The sequence below is a fragment of the Panthera onca genome, chromosome B3, assembly GCF_046562875.1.
Source record: "Panthera onca isolate mPanOnc1 chromosome B3, mPanOnc1 haplotype 2, whole genome shotgun sequence".
Classification (NCBI taxonomy): Eukaryota; Metazoa; Chordata; class Mammalia; order Carnivora; family Felidae; genus Panthera; species Panthera onca.
In genome coordinates, this window is record NC_138344.1 from 20,800,360 (window position 1) to 20,822,207 (window position 21,848).

The 21,848-nt window shown below is 49.2% G+C and overlaps 1 protein-coding gene across 3 annotated transcripts in view; it reads left to right on the plus strand.

Moving 5' to 3' along the window:
- The window catches only part of ENTREP2 (endosomal transmembrane epsin interactor 2), a 475,619-nt gene extending 454,155 nt beyond the window's left edge, over positions 1 to 21,464 (plus strand). For 2 of the 3 annotated variants that reach the window (XM_060617855.3, XM_060617854.3), the window contains 4 exons: positions 9,121 to 9,196; positions 14,918 to 15,124; positions 16,873 to 16,947; positions 18,068 to 21,464. In XM_060617855.3, coding sequence (XP_060473838.1) covers positions 9,121 to 9,196; positions 14,918 to 15,124; positions 16,873 to 16,947; positions 18,068 to 18,390 — 681 coding nt within the window. In that variant the 3' untranslated portion in view covers positions 18,391 to 21,464. Of the gene's footprint in view, positions 1 to 9,120; positions 9,197 to 14,917; positions 15,125 to 16,872; positions 16,948 to 18,041 lie in introns of all 3 variants that reach the window. The other variant, XM_060617857.3, reaches the window with a different exon arrangement.
- Positions 21,465 to 21,848: the final 384 nt, after the last annotated feature.

A 21,848-nucleotide genomic window follows, 5' to 3' on the forward strand; every position in this document is an offset into this window, starting at 1 on the left:
GGTGGGAGAGCTCTATGGAATAACAATACTTTGGGGTGCTAGAGAAAGAGGCTCCCCTAGCACAGGCTGCAGAGTAGACAGAGGGCCTGGACTCACAGACACATGGTTCAGGAAGGGAGAGAGGGGCCAAGTGCTGCCCAGAGGCGGTGAAGGGCTGACCCTGGTCCCCCGCTGGCTCACCATCCAGAGATTGCTGGTGACCGTGGCAGGAGGAGCTGCAATGGGGCAGTGGGGCAGGTGCCAGCATTGGCTAGAGGCAGGGATGAGACGTGGGGAGGTATAGCAGTGGTCTGTCCCCGTGGTTTTTGGATTCCAGTGGGCATCCCAGGCTTGTCAATCAAATACAGATGGCTGAGCCCACCCCAGAGTTTCTGAGTCCATAGTTGGGGAAGGGGAACCTGCCAAGAATTTGCATTCTGGGGGTTTCTGGGTGGCTCAGTCGGTTAAGCGTCTGACTCTTGATTTCAGCTCAGGTCAGGATCTCAGGGTTGTGAGCTCAAGCCCCATGTTGGGCTCTGTGCTGATAACACAGAGCCTGGTTGGGATTTTGTATCTCTGTCTCTCTCTCTCTCTCTGTCTGTCTCTCTCTCTCTTTCTGTCTCTGTCTCTGTCTGTCTCTCTCTCTCTCTCTGCTCCTCCCCTGCTCTCACTCTCTCCCTCTCTCAAAATAAATAAATAAACTTAAAAAAAAAAGAATCTGCATTCCTACCTAAGTTCCAGCTTCTGCTGCTATGTTCCTCTAGGGACATGCTTTGGGAACTGGAGTGGATCACTCTTGTGAGATGCTTGGCAAAGAGGAGAGAAGATAGGAGATAGTTAGGGAGACTGTGGGCATAGGGCATGAGGATGTTACCAAAAGGACGTGGAAGGGTCCAGACGTGGGAGCACCTGAGCCGGGGTTGGAGAGGGAAGTCCCTTGAAGGCGGAAGGGGGATGCTGAGCCAGCCTCAGATGGTCTGCTCTGCCCTGTAACCAGCAGGGGCACCAGGCAGGGCAGCAGATGGGCCTGGAAACCCCAGCAAGCCCACAGGGGTATGTGATTCTCCATGGCTGCCTTGGGGAGAAGGAGGAACTCTGCCACCACCCCCCAGCTGCTGCCAGTTGCCATCACAGAATTTGAGCTCCATCCTGGGGCCGAACTTCGGCCTGCCCATCTGTCCTCCCATTTGTGAACGGTTACTCCCATTTCTAGAAGAGAAAATGCCACAGAAGGGTGAGTGACTGTGCACACTGCCCTGTAGAGAGCAGCAGGACTTCTCAGAGCCCTTTGCTTCTCAATCCTGATGACAGGGAACACCCACCCCCAATAATACTCCTCATGATGAGTGTGGAATGCCCACCTCCAAGCCTGTCAGGGACCCTGGATGCTGGAAAGTGGCCTCTGCATTTGGGTGTGACATTCGATGCACACCATACTGGCATACCAGAAGGCTATTGAGGAGTGTTTTATCGCTGATTTACTCTTTTTTCTGAAGCATATAGAATACAGATCTTCCTTGACTTACAGTGGGATTTTCAATCCAAGAAACCCATGTGCTTTGAAAATATCCTTAATACCCCTAACCTACCGAACATCGTAGCTGAGCCCAGCCCAACTTAAGTGTGCTCACAACACTTCCATTAGCCTGCAGTGGGGCAAAACCATCTAATACAAAGCCTATATTTTAAAAAATAGTTATTTATTCATTTATTTATTTAGAGAGAGCAAGGAGGGGGCACAGAGAGAGGGAGAGAGAGAATCCCAGAGAGAGAATCTGCACTGTTAGCACAGAGCCCAACATGGGGCTTGAACCCATGAACCATGAGATCATGACTTGAGCCAAAACCAAGAGTTGGATGCTTAACTGACTGAGCCAACCAGGCACCCCACAAAGCCTATATTATAATAAAGTGTTGACTATCTCGTGTAATTTATGGAACACTGTACTGAAAGCAAAGAACAGAATGGTTTTGTGGGTGCAGAATGGTTTTGTGAGGGTGTCCGTTGTTTACCCAGTCAAGTGGCTGTCTGGGAGCTGTGGCCACCCACCTCTGCCCAGCATCATGAGAGAGTACCATACTGCATATCACTATCCTGGGGGAAAAAAATCCAAAGTCAAAACTCAAAGTACAATTTCTTTCTAACTGAACGTGTATCACTTCTGTACCATCGTAAAGCCAAAAAATCCTAAGTCAAACCATCATAAGTTGGAGACCGTTTGTATGGGGGAGGATAATACTGGTTCTAATATGACACTGTTCTCCAAAACTATTGAGAATTCTCTAAATGGAGATTTCTTTCACATGATTTTGGTGAGAAAATCCTTAAGGGCAAAGGAAGGCCTGTCTCCTATTGCATTGGCTCAGAACCCACCAGCTTACAAGTGCCTGCACAAACATTATGTGTGCAAGAAGTACGTGTCTGAATGGCCTTTCTCTGGGCTGGCTCTTTGGGGAGGGGGGCAGCATCTGGTGATTACGGGGCCACTGCAATGCTCCCCTCAAGGGGAAGCCTGCGCCTTGCTGGGCCCATTCTCTTTGACCCCGTGGTCTGGCAGCACTTTTCAATTCCACAGACACCTCTAGGAGTCTAGAAGCCAATGAAACTCGTTCCCATCCACAGAGGGAAGGCTGCGCCAGCCACCTGCCCCCCTCCCCTGGGGCAGTCCCCCCACCTGAGGACAGCAAGGAGCTGTCCCCCCTTTATGGCACAATCCTTTGTCACAGGGCAAGGCAGAGGTTAATTACTTCCCCTTATGGACAAACAGCACGTGAATTGTCTATCAGTACTCGTTTGGATAAAAAGAGGAAGACAGACTGACAGAGGAGCAAAGCAGGCATTGTGTGGGCTCTGGACAGGTGGCAGGAGGCCGCTCCTTTGGGAGAACTTTTTGATGCGGGAAGGAAAAGCTCCCTTGACTGAGCACATTCATTCTGACCCATTCACTCTCCTGGATCGGTCACAGGCACGTTCTGTTCTCTGTTTGCAATGTCCTTCTCTTTCCCATGGCTTAAGACCATACCTTGAGGGCAAGATCGGAAGGAGTGCATTTCTTTCTATAGCCAGAAAGTTACTGAGAATTTGCCAGTGTGCTATTCCTGTGGATGACAAGCTTACATTTCCAAGGACCATGGAAAACTGTGCTGTATTCTATAGAACACAGAGCCATGAACTGAACAGAATCCCTTCCTTGTGGGACTCACAGGCTGGCATTGGTAACAGGACGGCCTCCAATGAACTTTGCTGGGACTTCAGGGGAAAAAGGTAGAGTGGGATTGGCATGTGAACAATGGAAAAGGTCTCCAAGGTGCAGTGTAGACAAACAGTGCTGCGACAGCCTGGGACCCGGCTGGGGAGCTTAGGGTAATGAAGGAGGTTCATTGACATCATTTGGGTACAGATTTCATGACCCTGCATGTCAAACTATGGCAGTGCCTTTGACGAGTTTGACATTTGGAGTTGACATGATCCAGTGGCACCTTGGGAATTTGAATTTGGTGGCAGTCTGGTGAGTAGGAGGGCAGCCTGAGGTACAAAGCTAGAAATGCTGAGGCAATGGACACAGGAGAAGTGCAGCCAACCACAAGTCCTAAAAGTCAGTATTTATATTTTCAAACAAAATCACCTTTGCATTTAAAAATCTGTAAGCAAAGTAGCTTCAAAGATTGCCTTGGGACACTAGGCTAAAATCTTAATTCACATTTTCTGTGATTACAGCCAATTGCCTCCAAAGAACAGCTCTTTATAGTTCTGATACTAGCTGGTTGACCTGACCCAGGAGTGGGGAATTTGCTACCAGAAATAGGGGAGAGTTTTCACGTGGTGTGTCTTAGCCACAGAGCTTACCAAAAGAAAGGGAGATGAGGAGATGCGGCTTATTTGCATAAATGCCAACTGACTTTTTATTTTTTATTTTTTTTTCAATATATGAAATTTATGTCAAATTGGTTTCCATACAACACCCAGTGCTCATCCCAAAAGGTGCCCTCCTCAATACCCATCACCCACCCTCCCCTCCCTCCCACCCCCCATCAACCCTCAGTTTATTCTCAGTTTTTAAGAGTCTCTTATGCTTTGGCTCTCTCCCACTCTAACCTCTTTTTTTTTTTTTTTTCCTTCCCGTCCCCCATGGGTTTCTGTTAAGTTTCTCAGGATCCACATAAGAGTGAAAACATATGGTATCTGTCTTTCTCTGTATGGCTTATTTCACTTAGCATCACACTCTCCAGTTCCATCCACGTTGCTACAAAAGGCCATATTTCATTCTTTCTCATTGCCACGTAGTAGTCCATTGTGTATATAAACCACAATTTCTTTATCCATTCATCAGTTGATGGACATTTAGGCTCTTTCCATAATTTGGCTATTGTTGAGAGTGCTGCTATAAACATTGGGGTACAAGTGCCCCTATGCATCAGTACTCCTGTATCCCTTGGGTAAATTCCTAGCAGTGCTATTGCTGGGTCATAGGGTAGGTCTCTTTTTAATTTTCTGAGGAACCTCCACACTGCTTTCCAGAGCGGCTGCACCAATTTGCATTCCCACCAACAGTGCAAGAGGGTTCCCGTTTCTCCACATCCTCTCCAGCATCTATAGACTCCTGATTTGTTCATTTTGGCCACTCTGACTGGCGTGAGGTGATATCTGAGTGTGGTTTTGATTTGTATTTCCCTGATAAGGAGCGACGTTGAACATCTTTTCATGTGCCTGTTGGCCATCCAGATGTCTTCTTTAGAGAAGTGTCTATTCATGTTTTCTGCCCATTTCTTCACTGGGTTATTTGCTTTTCGGGTGTGGAGTTTGGTGAGCTCTTTATAGATTTTGGATACTAGCCCTTTGCCCGATATGTCATTTGCAAATATCTTTTCCCATTCCGTTGGTTGCCTTTTAGTTTTGTTGGTTGTTTCCTTTGCTGTGCAGAAGCTTTTTATCTTCATAAGGTCCCAGTAGTTCATTTTTGCTTTTAATTCCCTTGCCTTTGGGGATGTGTCGAGTAAGAGATTGCTACGGCTGAGGTCAGAGAGGTCTTTTCCTGCTTTCTCCTCTAGGGTTTTGATGGTTTCCTGTCTCACATTCAGGTCCTTTACCCATTTTGAGTTTATTTTTGTGAATGGTGTCAGAAAGTGGTCTAGTTTCAACCTTCTGCATGTTGCTGTCCAGTTCTCCCAGCACCATTTGTTAAAGAGACTGTCTTTTTTCCATTGGATGTTCTTTCCTGCTTTGTCAAAGATTAGTTGGCCATACGTTTGTGGGTCTAGTTCTGGGGTTTCTATTCTATTCCATTGGTCTATGTGTCTGTTTTTGTGCCAATACCGTGCTGTCTTGATGATGACAGCTTTGTAGTAGAGGCTAAAGTCTGGGATTGTGATGCCTCTTGCTTTGGTCTTCTTCTTCAAAATTACTTTGGCTATTCGGGGCCTTTTGTGGTTCCATATGAATTTTAGGATTGCTTGTTCTAGTTTCGAGAAGAATGCTGGTGCAATTTTGATTGGGATTGTATTGAATGTGTAGATAGCTTTGGGTAGTATTGACATTTTGACAATATTTATTCTTCCAATCCATGAGCAGGGAATGTCTTTCCATTTCTTTATATCTTCTTCAATTACCTTCATAAGCTTTCTATAGTTTTCAGCATACAGATCTTTTACATCTTTGGTTAGATTTATTCATAGGTATTTTATGCTTCTTGGTGCACTTGTGAATGGGATCAGTTTCTTTATTTGTCTTTCTGTTTCTTCATTGTTAGTGTATAAGAATGCAACTGATTTCTGTACATTGATTTTGTATCCTGCAACTTTGCTGAATTCATGTATCAGTTCTAGCAGACTTTTGGTGGAGTCTAACGGATTTTCCATGTATAATATCATGTCATCTGCAAAAAGCGAAAGCTTGACTTCATCTTCGCCAATTTGGATGCCTTTGATTTCCTTTTGTTGTCTGATTGCTGATGCTAGAACTTCCAACACTATGTTAAACAACAGCGGTGAGAGTGGGCATCCCTGTCGTGTTCCTGATCTTAGGGAAAAAGCTCTCAGTTTTTCCCCATTGAGGATGATGTTAGCTGTGGGTTTTTCATAAATGGCTTTTATGATCTTTAAGTATGTTCCTTCTATCCCGACTTTCTCAAGGGTTTTTATTAAGAAAGGGTGCTGGATTTTGTCAAAGGCCTTTTCTGCATCGATTGACAGGATCATATGGTTCTTCTCTTTTTTTTTGTTAATGTGATGTATCACGTTGATTGATTTGCGAATGTTGAACCAGCCCTGCATCCCAGGAATGAATCCCACTTGATCATGGTGAATAATTCTTTTTATATGCCATTGAATTCTATTTGCTAGTATCTTATTGAGAATCTTTGCATCCATATTCATCAGGGATATTGGCCTATAGTTCTCTTTTTTTACTGGGTCTCTGTCTGGTTTAGGAATCAAAGTAATACTGGCTTCATAGAATGAGTCTGGAAGTTTTCCTTCCCTTTTTATTTCTTGGAATAGCTTGAGAAGGATAGGTATTATCTCTGCTTTAAACGTCTGGTAGAACTCCCCTGGGAAGCCATCTGGTCCTGGACTCTTATTTGTTGGGAGATTTTTGATAACCGATTCAATTTCTTTGCTGGTTATGAGTCTGTTCAAGCTTTCTATTTCCTCCTGATTGAGTTTTGGAAGAGTGTGGGTGTTTAGGAATTTGTCCATTTCTTCCAGGTTGTCCAGTTTGTTGGCATATAATTTTTCATAGTATTCCCTGATAATTGTTTGTATCTCTGAGGGATTGGTTGTAATAATTCCATTTTCATTCATGATTTTATCTATTTGGGTCATCTCCCTTTTCTTTTTGAGAAGCCTGGCTAGAGGTTTGTCAATTTTGTTTATTTTTTCAAAAAACCAACTCTTGGTTTCGTTGATCTGCTCTACAGTTTTTTTAGATTCTATATTGTTTATTTCTGCTCTGATCTTTATTATTTTGCCAACTGACTTTTTAATCACAACTGGTCAAAATAACGTGTCTGGGAACAAATAAATGCAGCCTCTGAGTGTCCCATGTGAGGCCATACACACAGCATCTCCTCTCAGTGGCCCTCTCCTGCAAGAGCTGTGTTATAAACTTTTATTGCTAAACTAGAGTTTCACTTTAAATTCTGTGCCACAAGTATGTTTCTTCTCCACCCTTTTCCGCCGCCCTTATATTTAATCGAAAATGCCGTGTGAACCTCACAGCTATTTCCTCCACAGCTTTCGTGTGGCAAGGTGGCGTTGGCCATGAGGGAAGGCCAAATTCAAATTAAACCCTTGACACCCTGCTTACCAGATGTGATAGATACACTGCCAGGAGCTGTCTCCTCTCAAAACCAGATTTGACCAGGAGCCAGAGGGAAGCCAGTGATGCTTCTATGAAATATGAAATGAATCCAATTTCCTCCTGACCTTGTCCCACGGCGCATTTTATTCCTCTTGTTTTATTTATATTTCTTTATTACCAGAAGCTTTTCTTCAGGCATCAGGCCTCCAAGTTGCCACCCATCCCTGCAAAATTAAAAAAAAAAATGTTAAGGGTCAGGAGGAGTATGGAAGGAAACGCACCTTGAGGATATTGTTCCTTTTTGCGTGATTTCGCAGAATATTCTCAACAGAGATTTCCAACATTGGTTGTAGGCATAGTGTGATTTCAGTGAAAAGGAAGGTGAGTGTTGGTGGCCGTGTGAGTCTCCCTCCCCCGATTCCCTCCCCAGCAGAACAGGATTGTGCTGAGGAAGGAAAATAGTGCATGCAGTATTACACATAGGTGGGATCAAAGGGAACATTTAGGCAGCTCTGGTTCTTCCCCACAAGTGCGGTTCTTGCCCCCCAAACCCTGTCGCACATTCCCCGCCCCCGGGGGCACGGTTCACCTGTTTTGTGTTGATGAGAGGCCTGCAGCCTGGTTGAAAGAGCCGAAGGTGATCAGCTGTCTGATTGAAGTAGCAGGAGACAAGGGAGGCAGAGACGTAATTACCTGAGCTGGAATGGGACCAAGCCGCAGGGGACCCCCTGAACTTCCCAGGCCTCCCCCTGAGCTCATTATTTGCAAGCAAGTCCCCAAAGCAATTCTGAAATAATACAAGGATTCAGAAATCATTTTCTGAGATAGCACAGGGGCACATGTATGTGGTATTTGTGACACCCAGACACATGGCCCATGTGGGACCATTGTGCCCTACAGTAGGGGTGGAACAGATGTGGTCACAGTGGGAACCGAGTGTGCGAGCAGAAGATGGGCAAGTGAAGACAGGGCAAGAGGGCAGATGTGCCCTACCCTCACCCAGCCAAGAAGGCCTGGTCTTCCCCTGCTTGTCCTCCCGATGGCCTCTCTGGGCTGAATGATCTATTTGAGAAGAAATCTGCAAGAGCATGATAACTTCCAACATGATGCAAGCTTCACAGCCACTCAACACGACAGGACAAGACAGTGTGCCCAGGGCCACGGGGCCTGTGCTCAACCCGGCACATGGCCTGAGTGGATCTGGACCTTGAACCCAAGCTTGGACAGGGAGGAAAGCCTTCTGAGTAACCTCTTGATTCCATCTGCAGAAGGCAGGAGGGAAATGGGGCAAGTACACGCTCTGGGGGAGTGTGAGAGCTCACCGAGGCCAAAACTGTCTACTAAATGCCCACCCTATGCCCAAGCCATGCTGGCCCAGAGCATTACAGGTCTCTTGACTGTCCCCCTGTGGCTTTATTCTTCCTGGTGTGGAAGCAGGGAAAAGAGTTGTTGGGAGGAAGGGGTTAGAAGTGAGGCCAGGGGCTCTCCTACCTCCTGCAGTGACTCTGGAGGATCCTATGTGGCCTCTTTCAGTCCCAAAGAGTGCTCCCTAGAAGTGGAAGGTGAGTGGGCTGAGGGTGGCTGGTACCTGGCCCTGGTGGGCTCTTGGGGACTGCTTGGCATTCTGATTTCAGAAAGAGAAACAGGCTTTGGCCTTGGCAGCAACCCTCTGGCCTTGGCATCCTCACAGCCTGACTGCATAAATTTAGGGGAGAATGGCAGACATGTAAGTACATGTCACTTAGTACTTCTTTCTAGAAGATGAGCTCTGAAGTCAGCCTTGATTTCTGGAGTCTGTTGTGCTGTGCCCTTCAAACTACCTGATGACCTGTTTCTTGCTGTAGCTTACGAGTGTAGATCAGCCGGCGACTGAGCCCAGCCCCAGGGACCCAGATGCCACTGCTGGCTTCAGCACACAAGGTAATCTTACCCTTTTGATCATTTGAAATAAGTTTATACTTCTCAAAGCATGTTTCCTTCCCTCCTCCTACTTCCTTCTCTCCTCCTTCCTGCGACTGCCTTCCCACCATTTCTTACTCTTTAAGGGGATAGAATTTGCTACAGCTTGTGCTGTTTAGTACCATATTAGTTCTCCACAGTTCCTCCCTTACTGGCAGCGGTAGTAAGTCAGTACACCTGGGGGATCTCATGCTTTCTCTGGCGGGATTTGCCCCCCTCTACTCCAGCGCCTTTCTCCTCGACTTGAGGGATATGGGTTTGAAGGAGTGCTTGACTCCGTCTGGGATGGACCCTTCCCTGAGCAAAAACTGTACCAAGCTCACATCCACTGGGCTCCTCCCTCAGGAAGGGGCCAGGCCTGGGCCCCTGGGCCTCTGGGCCCACTGGCTTTGAAGGGGGGCAATGGGGAAAGGACACTACCAGTTGTGTCCTGGAAGGCATTGAAGGAAAAATGTGGAAGGTCCGATCTCAGATGTGGGGTGGGAGCCGCAAGGCAAAGCCAGAGGTGAGGAGGTAGTTGAGGTGTCAGGAGAGCAGACAAGCCTGAGTAGCAGAGGGACACATGGATGAGGGTTGGGTGTTTCCATCTTCTTTGGGTCCCCAGGTGGGCTCATGGGGGCAGATTTGTTCAGAGACAGAACTCAGCTAATTCATGAGAGGACTAAGGGTCTCAGAAAGGACACGCATTATAGTCCCAGGGCTGTCTGCCCTTGACCCCAACTCTTAGTTAACATCTGAGAAATATGAAGGGGCCATCCTTCTGTGAGGACGCCTCTGGGTTGTAGGAAGCCTGGTCTCTGCAGTTGTGGGATTTGGAAGTGACCTTTTCCTTTACTTGGTGGCTCCAAGCAGTCATCAAAAGCTGTGTCTAAGAAGTGGTGTCCTGTGACCTTCCTAGAGACTACTTCAGGGCACAGTGTGTCTCAGTCCCCACGTGCATTCTAGACTTTGGGCTGAGGGGGCTCCCCCTTCTCCATTCCAGCCCCATCACTCCTGAAAACACAAGTTCTGGAGGAAAGCATGGTTGGAAAGGCCGAGCAGCCTGGTGGCTCCTGGAGTCCAGGGCAGATAGTGATGGACAGAGGAGTCAGGAATTCATCCGGGCTAGGCCTTCCTCACTGCTCAGGCTCCAGACAGTTAACTGGGCTTGACTGAGAAGCTCGGGGCTGCTTCCAGCACTGACTGCTGGCAGAGGCGCCAGGCCTAGAAGTGGGCAGGAATATATGGAGAAGTACTGACAGAGGCTCATGGGATGGCAGAACAAGCAGGATTCACTGTAGAAAAGATGCCCCCCCCCCACTGGGTAATTTCTGTATGGGCTGAGGTTGAGGTCAATGTCATTTTTGGGGCTGTGCATATCCAACTGTCCCAGATCATTTATTGCTTTTGTACCTTTGTCAAAACCCAGCTGGACATAATGGCATGGGTCTATTTCTGGGCCCTCTTATCCTGTTCCATTAATCTGTGTGTCTGTCCCTCTGCCACTAGAACCCTCTCCTGATGACTGTTGCTCTGTGGTGAGCCTTAATATCAGGCAAGCCCAACCTCTGCTTTGCTTTTCTTTGTCAAGATTGTTCTAGGTACTCTAGGGTCTATGTATTTCCATGTCAATTTTAGAATCCACTTGTCTGTGTCTATAAAAACTCTAGCTGGGAATTTAATAGGAATTTCATTCAATTTGGGGGGGAGGCGGTATTTATTGTTTGAGAGAGAGACAGACGACAGAGCATGAGCAGGGGAGGGATAGAAAGAGGAGGAAACACAGAATCCAAAGCAGGCTCCAGGCTCCCAGCTGTCACCACAGAGCCCAACAGGTGGCTTGAACTCACCAATCATGAGATCATGACCTGAGCTGAAGTTGAACACTCAACAGACTGAGCCACCCAGGTGCCCCAGAATTGCATTCAACCTGTAGAGCAATTTGGGTAGAATTTCTATCCCTGCAAAGCTAAACATTCTTGTGTAGGAACATAGTACGTCTGTCTCTCTGTTTATCTGGATCTTCTTTGATTTCTTTCATCAGTATTTTATCATTTTCAGAATACAGATCCTGAGCATGTTTTGTTAAGGGCATACTTAGGAATTTCATTTTCTGTGGAGCAGCTGTAAATGGTATTCTGTTTTTACTTTTGGTTTCTGCCTGCTCATTGTTAGTACATGTGCCCAACCATGGGACAGATGTGATTCATTCTTGTGTGATTTCTCTCGCATCCTACAACCTTGTCGGACTCACAAATTTAACTCTAAAATTTTTTGAGGGGGGGTGGGAGGGAGATAAATTCTAGTATTATTTTTCACCTATTGAAATAAAATAGTAATGGGGATATGGATGCTGGCAAGGCCACAGGCAGGTGCTTTACCCAGCCCTGACTGGCAGCTTGGAACTCAACCCTTTTGACGGAGCATCTTGATAAAGAGCCATAAAATGTTTATGCCATTAGATGTGGTGATCACACTTCTAGAACCGCCCGAGGGGAATAATGCAAAAGAAGAAGAAGAAGAAGAAGAAGAAGAAGAAGAAGAAGAAGAAAACAAAAAAGAAAACCATAAGCATGAAGATAACTTTTGTTTTTCATAAGAATAAAAACTTACAGGGACAATGAAGTCCATTGGTAAGAGTTAAGGAAAATATGTTACGTATGCTAAATATATCATCATACATTGATTAGGAGAAATTGTGATCTATTTAGGTGAAAAACTGCAAGTTCACTGGGATTATTACTAATGTACAGTCTTACAGCACAAGCCAGTGAGGGTGTACAAGAATGAGTTACCGTCTTAGCCTATGAGCTTTCCCTAATCTTATCTTGAAGATAAGATTAGTTACCCTAATCTTATCTTGAAGATAAGATTAGTTACCCTAATCTTATCTTGAAGATAAGATTAGTTACCCTAATCTTATCTTTCCATTACTTATAGATATTCAGAGCTAAGTCACATTTCTCTCTCTGTGACTCTGTTTTCCTGATGAACTCAGCCATTGGATTATCACAGACTTTAAGAAAATTGGGACTGAGGCACCTGGGTGGCTCAGTCAATTGACTGAGTGTCTAACTTTTGATATCGGCTCAGGTCATGATCTCACAGTCATGGGATCGAACCCCGTGTCAGACTCCACGCCGACTAAGGAGCCTGCTTGGGATTCTCTTTCTCCCTCTGCCCCTTTCTCTCTAAACAAACAAGCAAACAAACAAACAAACATTATTAAAAAAAAAAAATTGGGACCAAGGGTATATTATTATGTCCAGTCTCATCAAATGGTATATATTAAATACATACAGGTTTTTGTATGTCAATTATACCTCAATAAAGCTGTAAAAAAGCAAGAAAGCTGAGTTCAAGGAGGATCAGCAGGAAATAAATATTCTTCAAAATAGTTTTAATATACTTCTGTGTAATGTTGATAGAATTAATAATTATGCTTTCTGGTTTGAAGTGTTCTAATGATACAGGGAAGTATTTCTTCTCTACATTTATACATTCACCTTTGAGTGTTTGCCCAATCAATTCCTTAGAATAAATTCCTAAAAGTGAAATTGCTGAGGCCAAGAAAATGTGTATTTTAGGTTTTGATGTGTTGGCCACATTGCATTCTGGGAAGGTTTTCTTGCTGGTTTGCACACCCACCAGCAGTGTTTATGACACCCCAAACATCATCATTCCTGGTGATCTTTGTCATTCTTGCAGGTGACTGTAGTACACACACAAGATTGAGTGTGAATGGCTTTTTACACATTTAGTACCTATGTGTAGGTCAGTTTAGGGTCCACTTTTTTGCAGTGTTTGTGGGGTTATTTCTTTCTTTCTTTTTTGGTAGATTTATAAGAAAACTATTACTTAAATAGAGACATTTTCTCACTTTTCCTATTCACTGTAGGGATGCTTCCCTGTTAATGATGCCTGTTGCTATACACAGTTTTAGAATTTTTCTTGCCAGATTTATCAAACTTTTCCATTCTGGTTTCCGTCATGGTGACAACATCTTTCTCCACCCTAAGTGTAGACTTATTCTCCTATTTTCTACTACTATTCTTCTAGTATTTTAAAAAAGAAAAGGATTAATCATTCTGAAGAATGTTTATTTAAAGTTTATTTTGAGAGAGAGAGCATGTGCAGGGGAAGGGCAGAGAGAGGGAGAGCAAGAGAGAATCTCAAGCAGGCCTCACACCATCAGTGCAGAGCCCAATGCAGGGATCGAACCCACGAACCATGAGATCAACACCTGAGTGGAAATCAAGAGTCGGACTCTTAACTGACTGAGCCACCCAAGCACCCCTGAAGATTTTTTTTTTTTTTTTTTGCATATGATTTGTGAGGTTCGGTTCATCTTTCTGTTTTCCAGAAACAGCATCTATTGAGAGGGCAAGGGTAGACAGTGCAGGGCTGGGGAAGCAAGAGCACTCTAGAAGTGGGTTGCTTCCAACCGGCTCCACCACTTGGCGGCCTCACAACCCTCTTCCCCTGAGGTCGCTTAACCGTGTTTCGGAGTGGTTAGCTGGTGGGCCATGAGGATTACGTGGTAAGTCACCTGTAAACCTCGTGGCAGTGGGGAAGCTCCCAGAAACAGAGCGCACTGGAAACAGAGAGGCCTCCCACAGGACCCACAGAAAGGGATGGATGGGACAGACCCCAAAGCTTCCCACCCTGGAGTTGTTCAGGCTCATGTGAGTCTTACAAAGCATCCCCCAGGTGAGCTGCTCACCTCAAAAATCTACCTCTGTGGAGTGATTTGCCTCACAGCAAGCAGCTGCGACGTTGCCTGGTGATGGGATCAAAGAGCAGAGGGAGCAATGCTTCTCAAGCTTTAAAAAATGTGCACACAGGTCCCCTGAGATTTTAAGACAGATTTTGATCCAGTACCCCCGGGTAAGGAAGGCCCTTGGAGTAGTGAGGGGCTAGAGCCCGATCTGACCAGCATCACAGGGATATAACAGTGGGTCGCACACTTAAGGGGCATCAGAATCCCCTAGGGGCTTGTTTGAACCCCCCATGGCTGGGCCCACCCCCGAGTTTCTCATTCATTGGGTCAGAATTCTGCCATATCCCCAGGCAATGCTGATGCTGCTGGCCTGGCCCACACTTTGAGAACCAGGTGGGCATCACTGGGCTGGTTCCCGCACCTGCCTGACCAGTGCACGGCTTGCACTCGAGGCCCCAGGCTGTACCCTTCTGTGTGGGGCAGGCAGGTTCTCAGGCCCATGAGGACCTGGCTAGGATGCCCTGATGTCCCTCTAAGCCCTGCCCTTCTCTATGTGGACCCTGTTCATCAAGCACCCTCTGACCTCCACCTTCCTGTACTTCAGATCCCCCGAGGGATACCCTGGATAGGAGATGGGGCTGGTTTCCAACTTTTAGTCTCTTGTGGAATGTGAAGGGTGTACATGCCCCCACCCTATACCCCTCCTGGGAATGATTCTTGAGAGATCATCTGGTGTCCCCCAAAACCTTTTTAACACCACAGAGCATCTGTAGACCTGTTCGGTGTTCACACGCCCCCAGGATTACAGGTTTGTCTAGATTTGGCATTGAAGGGCAGACTGCTCAGGCCCCCTATGGGGAGCTCCAGAAGGCTGAGATTTTCACTCTCAGCTCCATCAGGGGTGTGAGCAGGCACTGTGCTTGTCTCGGGTGGCTCTGTGGTGGCCCATTGCCAGTTCTAACACTGGGTCCCTTGCCTTGCAGAGCCCGCAGATAGCTCGAGCCTCCTGGCATCCGAGGGTGCCACCGCACCAGGCCTAAGCCCTGAAGGCCCTGTGGGTGCCTCACAGCCCCTGCCACCTGACCTCGAGTCCCCTGAGGGTCCTGACCAGGGCACGCAGGCACTGCCAGGTCCTGGGCGTGTGGCCCGCTCCACCAGCGACCCCACTTCGTGTGCATCCAGTGTGGCAGGTATGACTGGCCCAGCCCCCTTGTGCCCCCAGTGTGTGCCCTACTCTGCCCTGGACACTGCAGGCCTCAGTGAGCTGGGAGTCAAGGCCAGGCCTTGGGACCTCAGCTTAGGGGCCACTTTGGGAATGTGGTCTTAATGCCCTAGGGCTCTAGGGAGGGAGAGACAGTCAGGGGCCCCTGTTGTGTACCCACCAGGCTTTCCACTTTCTGGCTGGGGAGTAAGGAGAGAAAGGATGGAAGCCTCGGGGTGATGAGAGCCCACTCGGGGTCAGCCAGCCCCTGATATTAGCCTGCTGGTTGTACCCCAGCTCTGGGGCCCAGGTGGGCACTCAGGTCAGGCAGATGACCACAGGCTGTACCCATCCATCAGCCAGGACTACCCTGGGCTCCACCCTTTTGCAAGTGCCAGTGCCTGCTGAGTGGTCTGGTGGGACCCAGGACCACATAAGGTATGTCTATGTCTCAGTGATGGCTCTAGGTGGGTGGGGTGCCCTCTAGCTGGAGCTGCCCCCAGCAGAAGGGGTGTGTCTCCAGTAGCATTTCCTGGGCACCCTTGGCAGCACTCCATGTGTGTGGCTTGGAGTTGGGGTCAGAATCACCCACATGACTCTTGAGTTGGGCGGTGCCTTCCCTGGGCTGCAGGACATGGCATCAGAGTTCCTGGATTTGCACTTCACACCAGCTCCCCAGGTGGTCTTGTGTATCCTGAGGTTGGAGAACCCACGCTTCCTCCCATGATGCTAGGTTTTGAGGGGGGAGGACAGACGTGTCTTTGCCAGTAGAGACTAGTGGGTATCATGGCTGCAGGGCCATTGGACTACACACTTCGTCCAATGAAACTGTAAGAACCCTGAAGAGGCCCCCTGGCTGCCTGGACTCAGTGGTGTCGGGCCAGCTGACCTCCAAATAGACAAGACCCATGCCCCAGGAAAAGTGTATCCCTGGAAGGAACTAGGAACCCACGGAGGTCATTGCCTACCAGGGCCCTGCTGGTGGAGACGTCAGAGTTTGCACCTGGAAGCTCTTTGGCCTGCAGTCCTCTATCTTGCTACCTCCCCTCCCACATTCAGTTACCAGCTGACTAGACAAGATCCCATAAGACTCTTCTCCTGAAGCACCCCCCCCCCCACACACACACACCTCCTTCCCCTGTGCTGGGCTCCTCTGAACCCAGGCTCAGCCTTCTCTCCTCCCTGCTAGGGCTATTACACGTGCATGTTTAGGGGAGTGTCTACTCTGTGGCCCCCTGATGGCTTCCTTTGGCCTATCCTCCCCTCAGGGAAATTTGGACTCCACAAACCATTACATTTTAGGGGTGAGGATGGAGAGAAGACGAGTCACAGTGCCTTCTCTGCGTCCCCACACCACCCTGTCGGCACAGCCTCTTTGCAGCTCCACAGGACAGTTACTGTTCTACGTGTCAAAAGCATGTGCCTCCCCGGGGTCTCTGGGGACCTTTAGACATGGGATGGGGCGGAGGGGAGGCATTCTGATGAAATACACTGGGTTTGCTTGTGGCATTGGCTGCTGTGCTGTGCCCAGCCGGGGGACACTGCCTGCCCTGTGGCAGATGCCAGCTGTGGGGCTGCTCCTGTGTGATCCATGCACGGGTTTGTGTAAGTTCACGAGTTTTCCTCTGCTTATCCAGCATCTAAAATCTATCTCTTACCTGAGGGAGGGTGATTATAGTGTTACCGGGAATGCCTTTTTCCGTTTCATGTGTTACCGGAGTTCTCTCTCTGATTAAGGCAACACCTCTTCGCATCCGCCCTCCTGCAGCCAGGACCTTGAAGCAGGACTGGCCAGGGCTGCTCTGGGGACCGGTGAGATACTCTTCTAAAACGCTTTGACACCTGCTGCGAGATGGGGGGCTGGGGAGTGACTGGTGGGCTTTGTCTGAGCCCAGCCTTCCCGTTGTCACCCGTGAGCACGGGCTCTGCAGCCCTGTGGGCATTGAAAGGACGGCCTTCCCTTCCCTTCTCTCTGAAGAGGACATGTTAGAGCCTATAACTGACTTAACATGCATGCGGCCATTTGTTTCACTGTATTTATGAGATGCTATTTTGGAGGGGAGATTGGCCTCATGTGTGAGGGGTTTTTTTTTGTTTTTGTTTTTTTTGGGGTTTTTTTTTTTACAGTTTCTCATGCTTAATTATCAGGCTTGCTCCATTGCTATCAAAAATAGGTCAGACCACCCAGAATGTGTTTCCTCTGTGTGACCAGACACATGCTGTGGGCAAGTCAGGCCTTAATCTGGTCCTTGGTGAGTTGGTCACAGGAGACTGGCCAGGGCTGGCTTTCTCTGGAGGCACCATCAGACCAGTGCCTGCTCCTTGGGTTATCCAGAGCAGCCATGGGCCCTGTTGGAGCTACTTCCAGGTCCCCTGGCCTTGGGCCTGTGGGTACTAGGAGCAGGGCCTTGATGCATCTGAAGTGGCTCCTGTCCACCCTTGACCTGGTGGGGGGTGCTCTCATTGCCCCTCTGGCACCCCCAGCTATGATCTTGAGGCAGACCTGTCTCTAATGCCATTGGACCCACAGGGGCAAAGGTCATTGAGGGAGGGAAGGCTGAAAAGGGTCAGTGCCCTGTGAGCTCAGAAATTCTGGCAGAGAGACAAAAGGAAGGGGGATCCCTACCCTGCACCTGCCTTTCTCTCCCCGCCCACTTCCCATTTTGCTGTCCCATCCCCAGTCCTTCAGCTCCAGGGGGGCTGTGGGCCCTCTAGGTTAACAGCAGCTCAACTCAGGGCTGAGAGGGGCCAGGCCACACCAGGGATGAAGGGACACAGGACACTCCTAGGGCGCCAGCCCAGGACCATGGAAATCCCAGGAAAAAGTTTGTCTCAAGCAGCCTTGTGTTTGCTTTGTAAAGAATTCATTTAACAGCTGCCTTCTGTTTTGTTTTGGTTGTTTTCAGATTTTATCTTTTCCCTTGATTTTTAGTTTCCCTATCTCACTCCGCCACGGCCTCCTGTGCTTGTCGGCACCGGCTCTCGCCACCTGGGCAGCTAGATCCCTGGAAAACGGACCACCGGTTAAAGCCAGAGGCCTTACAGACGGTCTTCAAAGAGCAGCCACACTCATTAATGGACGGCAAGGCCCATGCAGACACCAGGGTTTTGGTGGCTAAATTTTTGGAACACTCGAACTGTGCTCTCCCTCCCGAGGTACGGCACGTGGTGGGCACCTTTCGCCCGGCTGTCACGTCCGATGAGCACCACGTGGACGAGGCCATCTTCAGTGCCAATGTTCTGGACCAGGTGTGAACCAGTCACAGGTCTTGACATGGACACGGACAGGCCTGGGCCAGAGTGTCCTTGCTGGAGGCCACTGTGCGTGCAAGGAGGGGCTGAAGCCCAGGAGTATCTCTGGGTGGCTCAGACGGGGAACTGCTGTCCCTCTCTTGCGGAGGATCCAGTCCATTGTTTTCTTGGGGATGACACCTCCTACCTATTCCGGTGATGCAGAAAAATGACTCTCGTGGCCATTGTGAACTCTTTGGGTTTTTATCAGGCATGTAGCACCTGGAACTGGAGACACTAAGCATCTTCAAAATCATGGCCATCAAAAAGCAAAATTCTCCCTCACTTCTGATTTAGTTGAGTGTTTAGTGGATAGAGGAGGACAAGTAATGAGACCATTTTCTTCTATGGTTTGTATCACTCACTAGTCAACCCTTTATCATGTTCTGACTGGAAAGAAAATGGGTAATTCTAGCACGGATGGCAGCCCAGGCCCAGCTCTCTGCCCGCAGGAAGCAGGGCTGTTGTGGGAACAAATCATTATAGGGGGCCTCACGGTGGCCCAGGCCACCTCCAGGCAGCAAGCCGGTACGACAGGAAGCTTTCCTGGACACGTTCCCCCCCACCCCCCGCCACCTCTGCCCCACCATCACCTAGTCTCCTGGGCCTCCCCTCTCTACCCTCCCTCCATGGGGTGCCCTCCCCACTTTCTCTCTGGCTCTCTGTCCATGGTCTCCTATTCTGTAGATACTTTTGGGGACCCCCTTTGGGGGTTTTCCCTGTGTCTGCCCTCCCCAGGATGGCCTGGATGGGTGAAGGTCTGGGGAAAGAGGCCTGTGTCCCAGGATCTGTGCACCTCTTGAGAAAGCAAGTCTCTGATGACCCAGAGCAGTCCCTTCCCAGCCAGGCAGTGGCCACATCTGCATTGGAGCTTGCAGGTTGTAAGTCATGTCTTTCTATAAAACACACACTGAGCTGGGGACATGGGGTAGGCAGGCCCAGCCTCTCTGCAATGGCAGCTTGGGCATCTCTGACTTTCTTGGTCCCCCTGCCCCTCATGTTCTGGCAACATTACCAGCTGCCACTTCCCAACAATGGCCCTGGAGCAGCACTGTCTTCAAGAACTTTCTGCGGCAGTGGGAATGCCTGTATCTGTGCCATCTACAACAGTGGCCACTAGCACCTGAGCTGTGGCCTGCATTGAACAAGGCAGCCCAGAGCTGACATGTCTGAACCAAGAGCCCAAGGGCCTGGCATGTGGAGCGTGGGGGGAGGACCCGACAACTGCCCACTGCTGCTTGGTGTTCAGCAGTCTGGGGTCTGCATGCTGTCCTCTGCCTTGCACCCCACTGTAGCCAATGTGCGGAGGGCACGTCCTTGTGATTGGAAGCTGGGGAGGGAGGGGCAGGGAGGGTCTGCAGCCCAGACGCCTGGAGCCCCCAGGAACTGAGGTGCAGGAAGCCTGCAGGGACAGTCAGCTTCGAACACTCTGCTTCAGTGATGGTCTTGGCCATTGCCTCCCTCACCTCTGGGTGAGGCAAGAGAGCTGAAAAAATACCCATCAAGGCCTTTTGATGCCAACCGGAATGTTTCCATCGGAAAACCCCAGAGATGAATTATGAGCACTTTATCCAGACTATAAAATGGGAAATCCCTTCTCTAATTTTTCTCAGCTGAGGGCTCTTGAAGTCCCTCAAAGCAAATCCCTTCACAGGTACAGTTAATTGATGGTTTTTCCAAAGTCTCCCCTGAGCCTGCCAGCAAAGCGTCCATGGCTGTCGCCCTGGCCTCTGAATTCAGGGCATTTTCAGTGTCTCTGGGGTGGGGAGCCAGAGCCTAGCAAGCTGCAGGGGTTTCCACCTGCATGTGGGGGGCCCACACTTGAGCCTGGGGGCCTGCACACAGCAGTGTCCCTGGGCCGAGCCCTAAGCCTGCAGTCTGAGGCCAGCCCCTTTCCTTCCTGCTCCCACCTCTGGGCTGGAGCTGGGGCATCAGTATTATGCAGCCATCGTGAGCGTGAGCGGCCACTGGGAGCCTGCCCTGCTGTTCTGTGGCTTTTGCTTCTCCTCCCTGCGGCGGGACACTGTTTTCTCCGCCATCTGGGTCTCTTGCTGCAGCCTCTGTCTCCATGTGGGTACAAGTGGGCACTCTGGCCAGAAGTCCAGAGGCCTGGACATTCTCAAGGGCTCTGCCCTTCTCTCATCCTTTCATGCTCAGTTTTGCCTTTGCTCTCATAGTAACTCTATCTTGCAATTGAGGAAACTGTACCCAATTTTATACCACTCAGCTAGAACCTTCTGCCCATTCGTTCAGGGCCCCAGCTGGCCCACATGGGCTCTGGCGGGGCCCTGGGTCTTGGCTTCCAGCAAAGGTCCTGGGAAGAGAGGAATACCAATTAGAGCCACCAGGAATGAGCCAGGGACCCGACTCGCCAGTTCCAGTACCCAAGACCCTGCTCTGCTCAGCGGCATGTGGGAGCCAAGAGCCCCAGCAGCAAGCGCCCCAAGCCCAGACCATGTGGGTGCATGGCCAGGGGGAAAGCTGTTTTCCTTCCCTCGCTGGTGCACCCTCTCCTACCCCTCTTGTTAAAGCATCAGCAGGCCAGGGAAGAGCTTGGGCTGTGCCAGAAAGCTAAGGCATGGGACCCCCACCTGCAAAGGCCTGGGTCCTGGGCACTCTCCCTGCCTTTTCCCCACCACCCAAAGGAGGTCAGCTTGGTGTGGGGCCACAGCCTGTCCAGACACTGCCATTTGCCTGGGGGCCAAAAGAACACTGAGGTGGGGGAAGCTCTGGACCCCATCTCTGTGGCAAACAAGTGGGGACTCATCCTTCACAAGGACTTAGTCTCCTTCAGCTGGTGACAATGCAAATTAAATGCTTGTAACAAACCGTGTAACAGAAAGCTTATTTCAGATGGATGTGTTTCCCCTCCCCCCCTCAGCTGTATTGATTCACAGATGCTGCTATTAGGCAGAATTTATAGGAAATTGTTTTCAAGCCACAGGAGACCTGTTTGTACAACTTGAAGGTTGTATTTATTTAATGTACCTCAAGGTGTTTTCATAATGATCAGTGTTTTAATAAAAACTATTTCTGGCCTCTGTGTCTCTGGATCTAATTGGGACAGAGGCAGAGAGCCCATGTGTGCCTCTGAAGCCAGGATCTTGAGGAGGCAGCAGGGAGCGTGAGGCATCCGTGGCCGCCCGTGTCTCCCAATATCCTTCCAGAGAAGGGCAGGGGTGAGGGGGCAGAGGGCAGGTGACTACACACATATAGGTACCACCAGTGCTGGCCCAGAGCTGCCCCTCCATCTGTGCATGTGACATCCGAGGGTTCCAGGAGGAATGCATGCCACTGGCTCAGAGATCTCTTTCAATCTGAACTTTTAATGTGTATCAAAACCTTCTGGGGCGCCTGGGTGGCTCAGTCGGTTAAGCGTCCGACTTCGGCTCAGGTCACGATCTCGCGGTATGTGAGTTCGA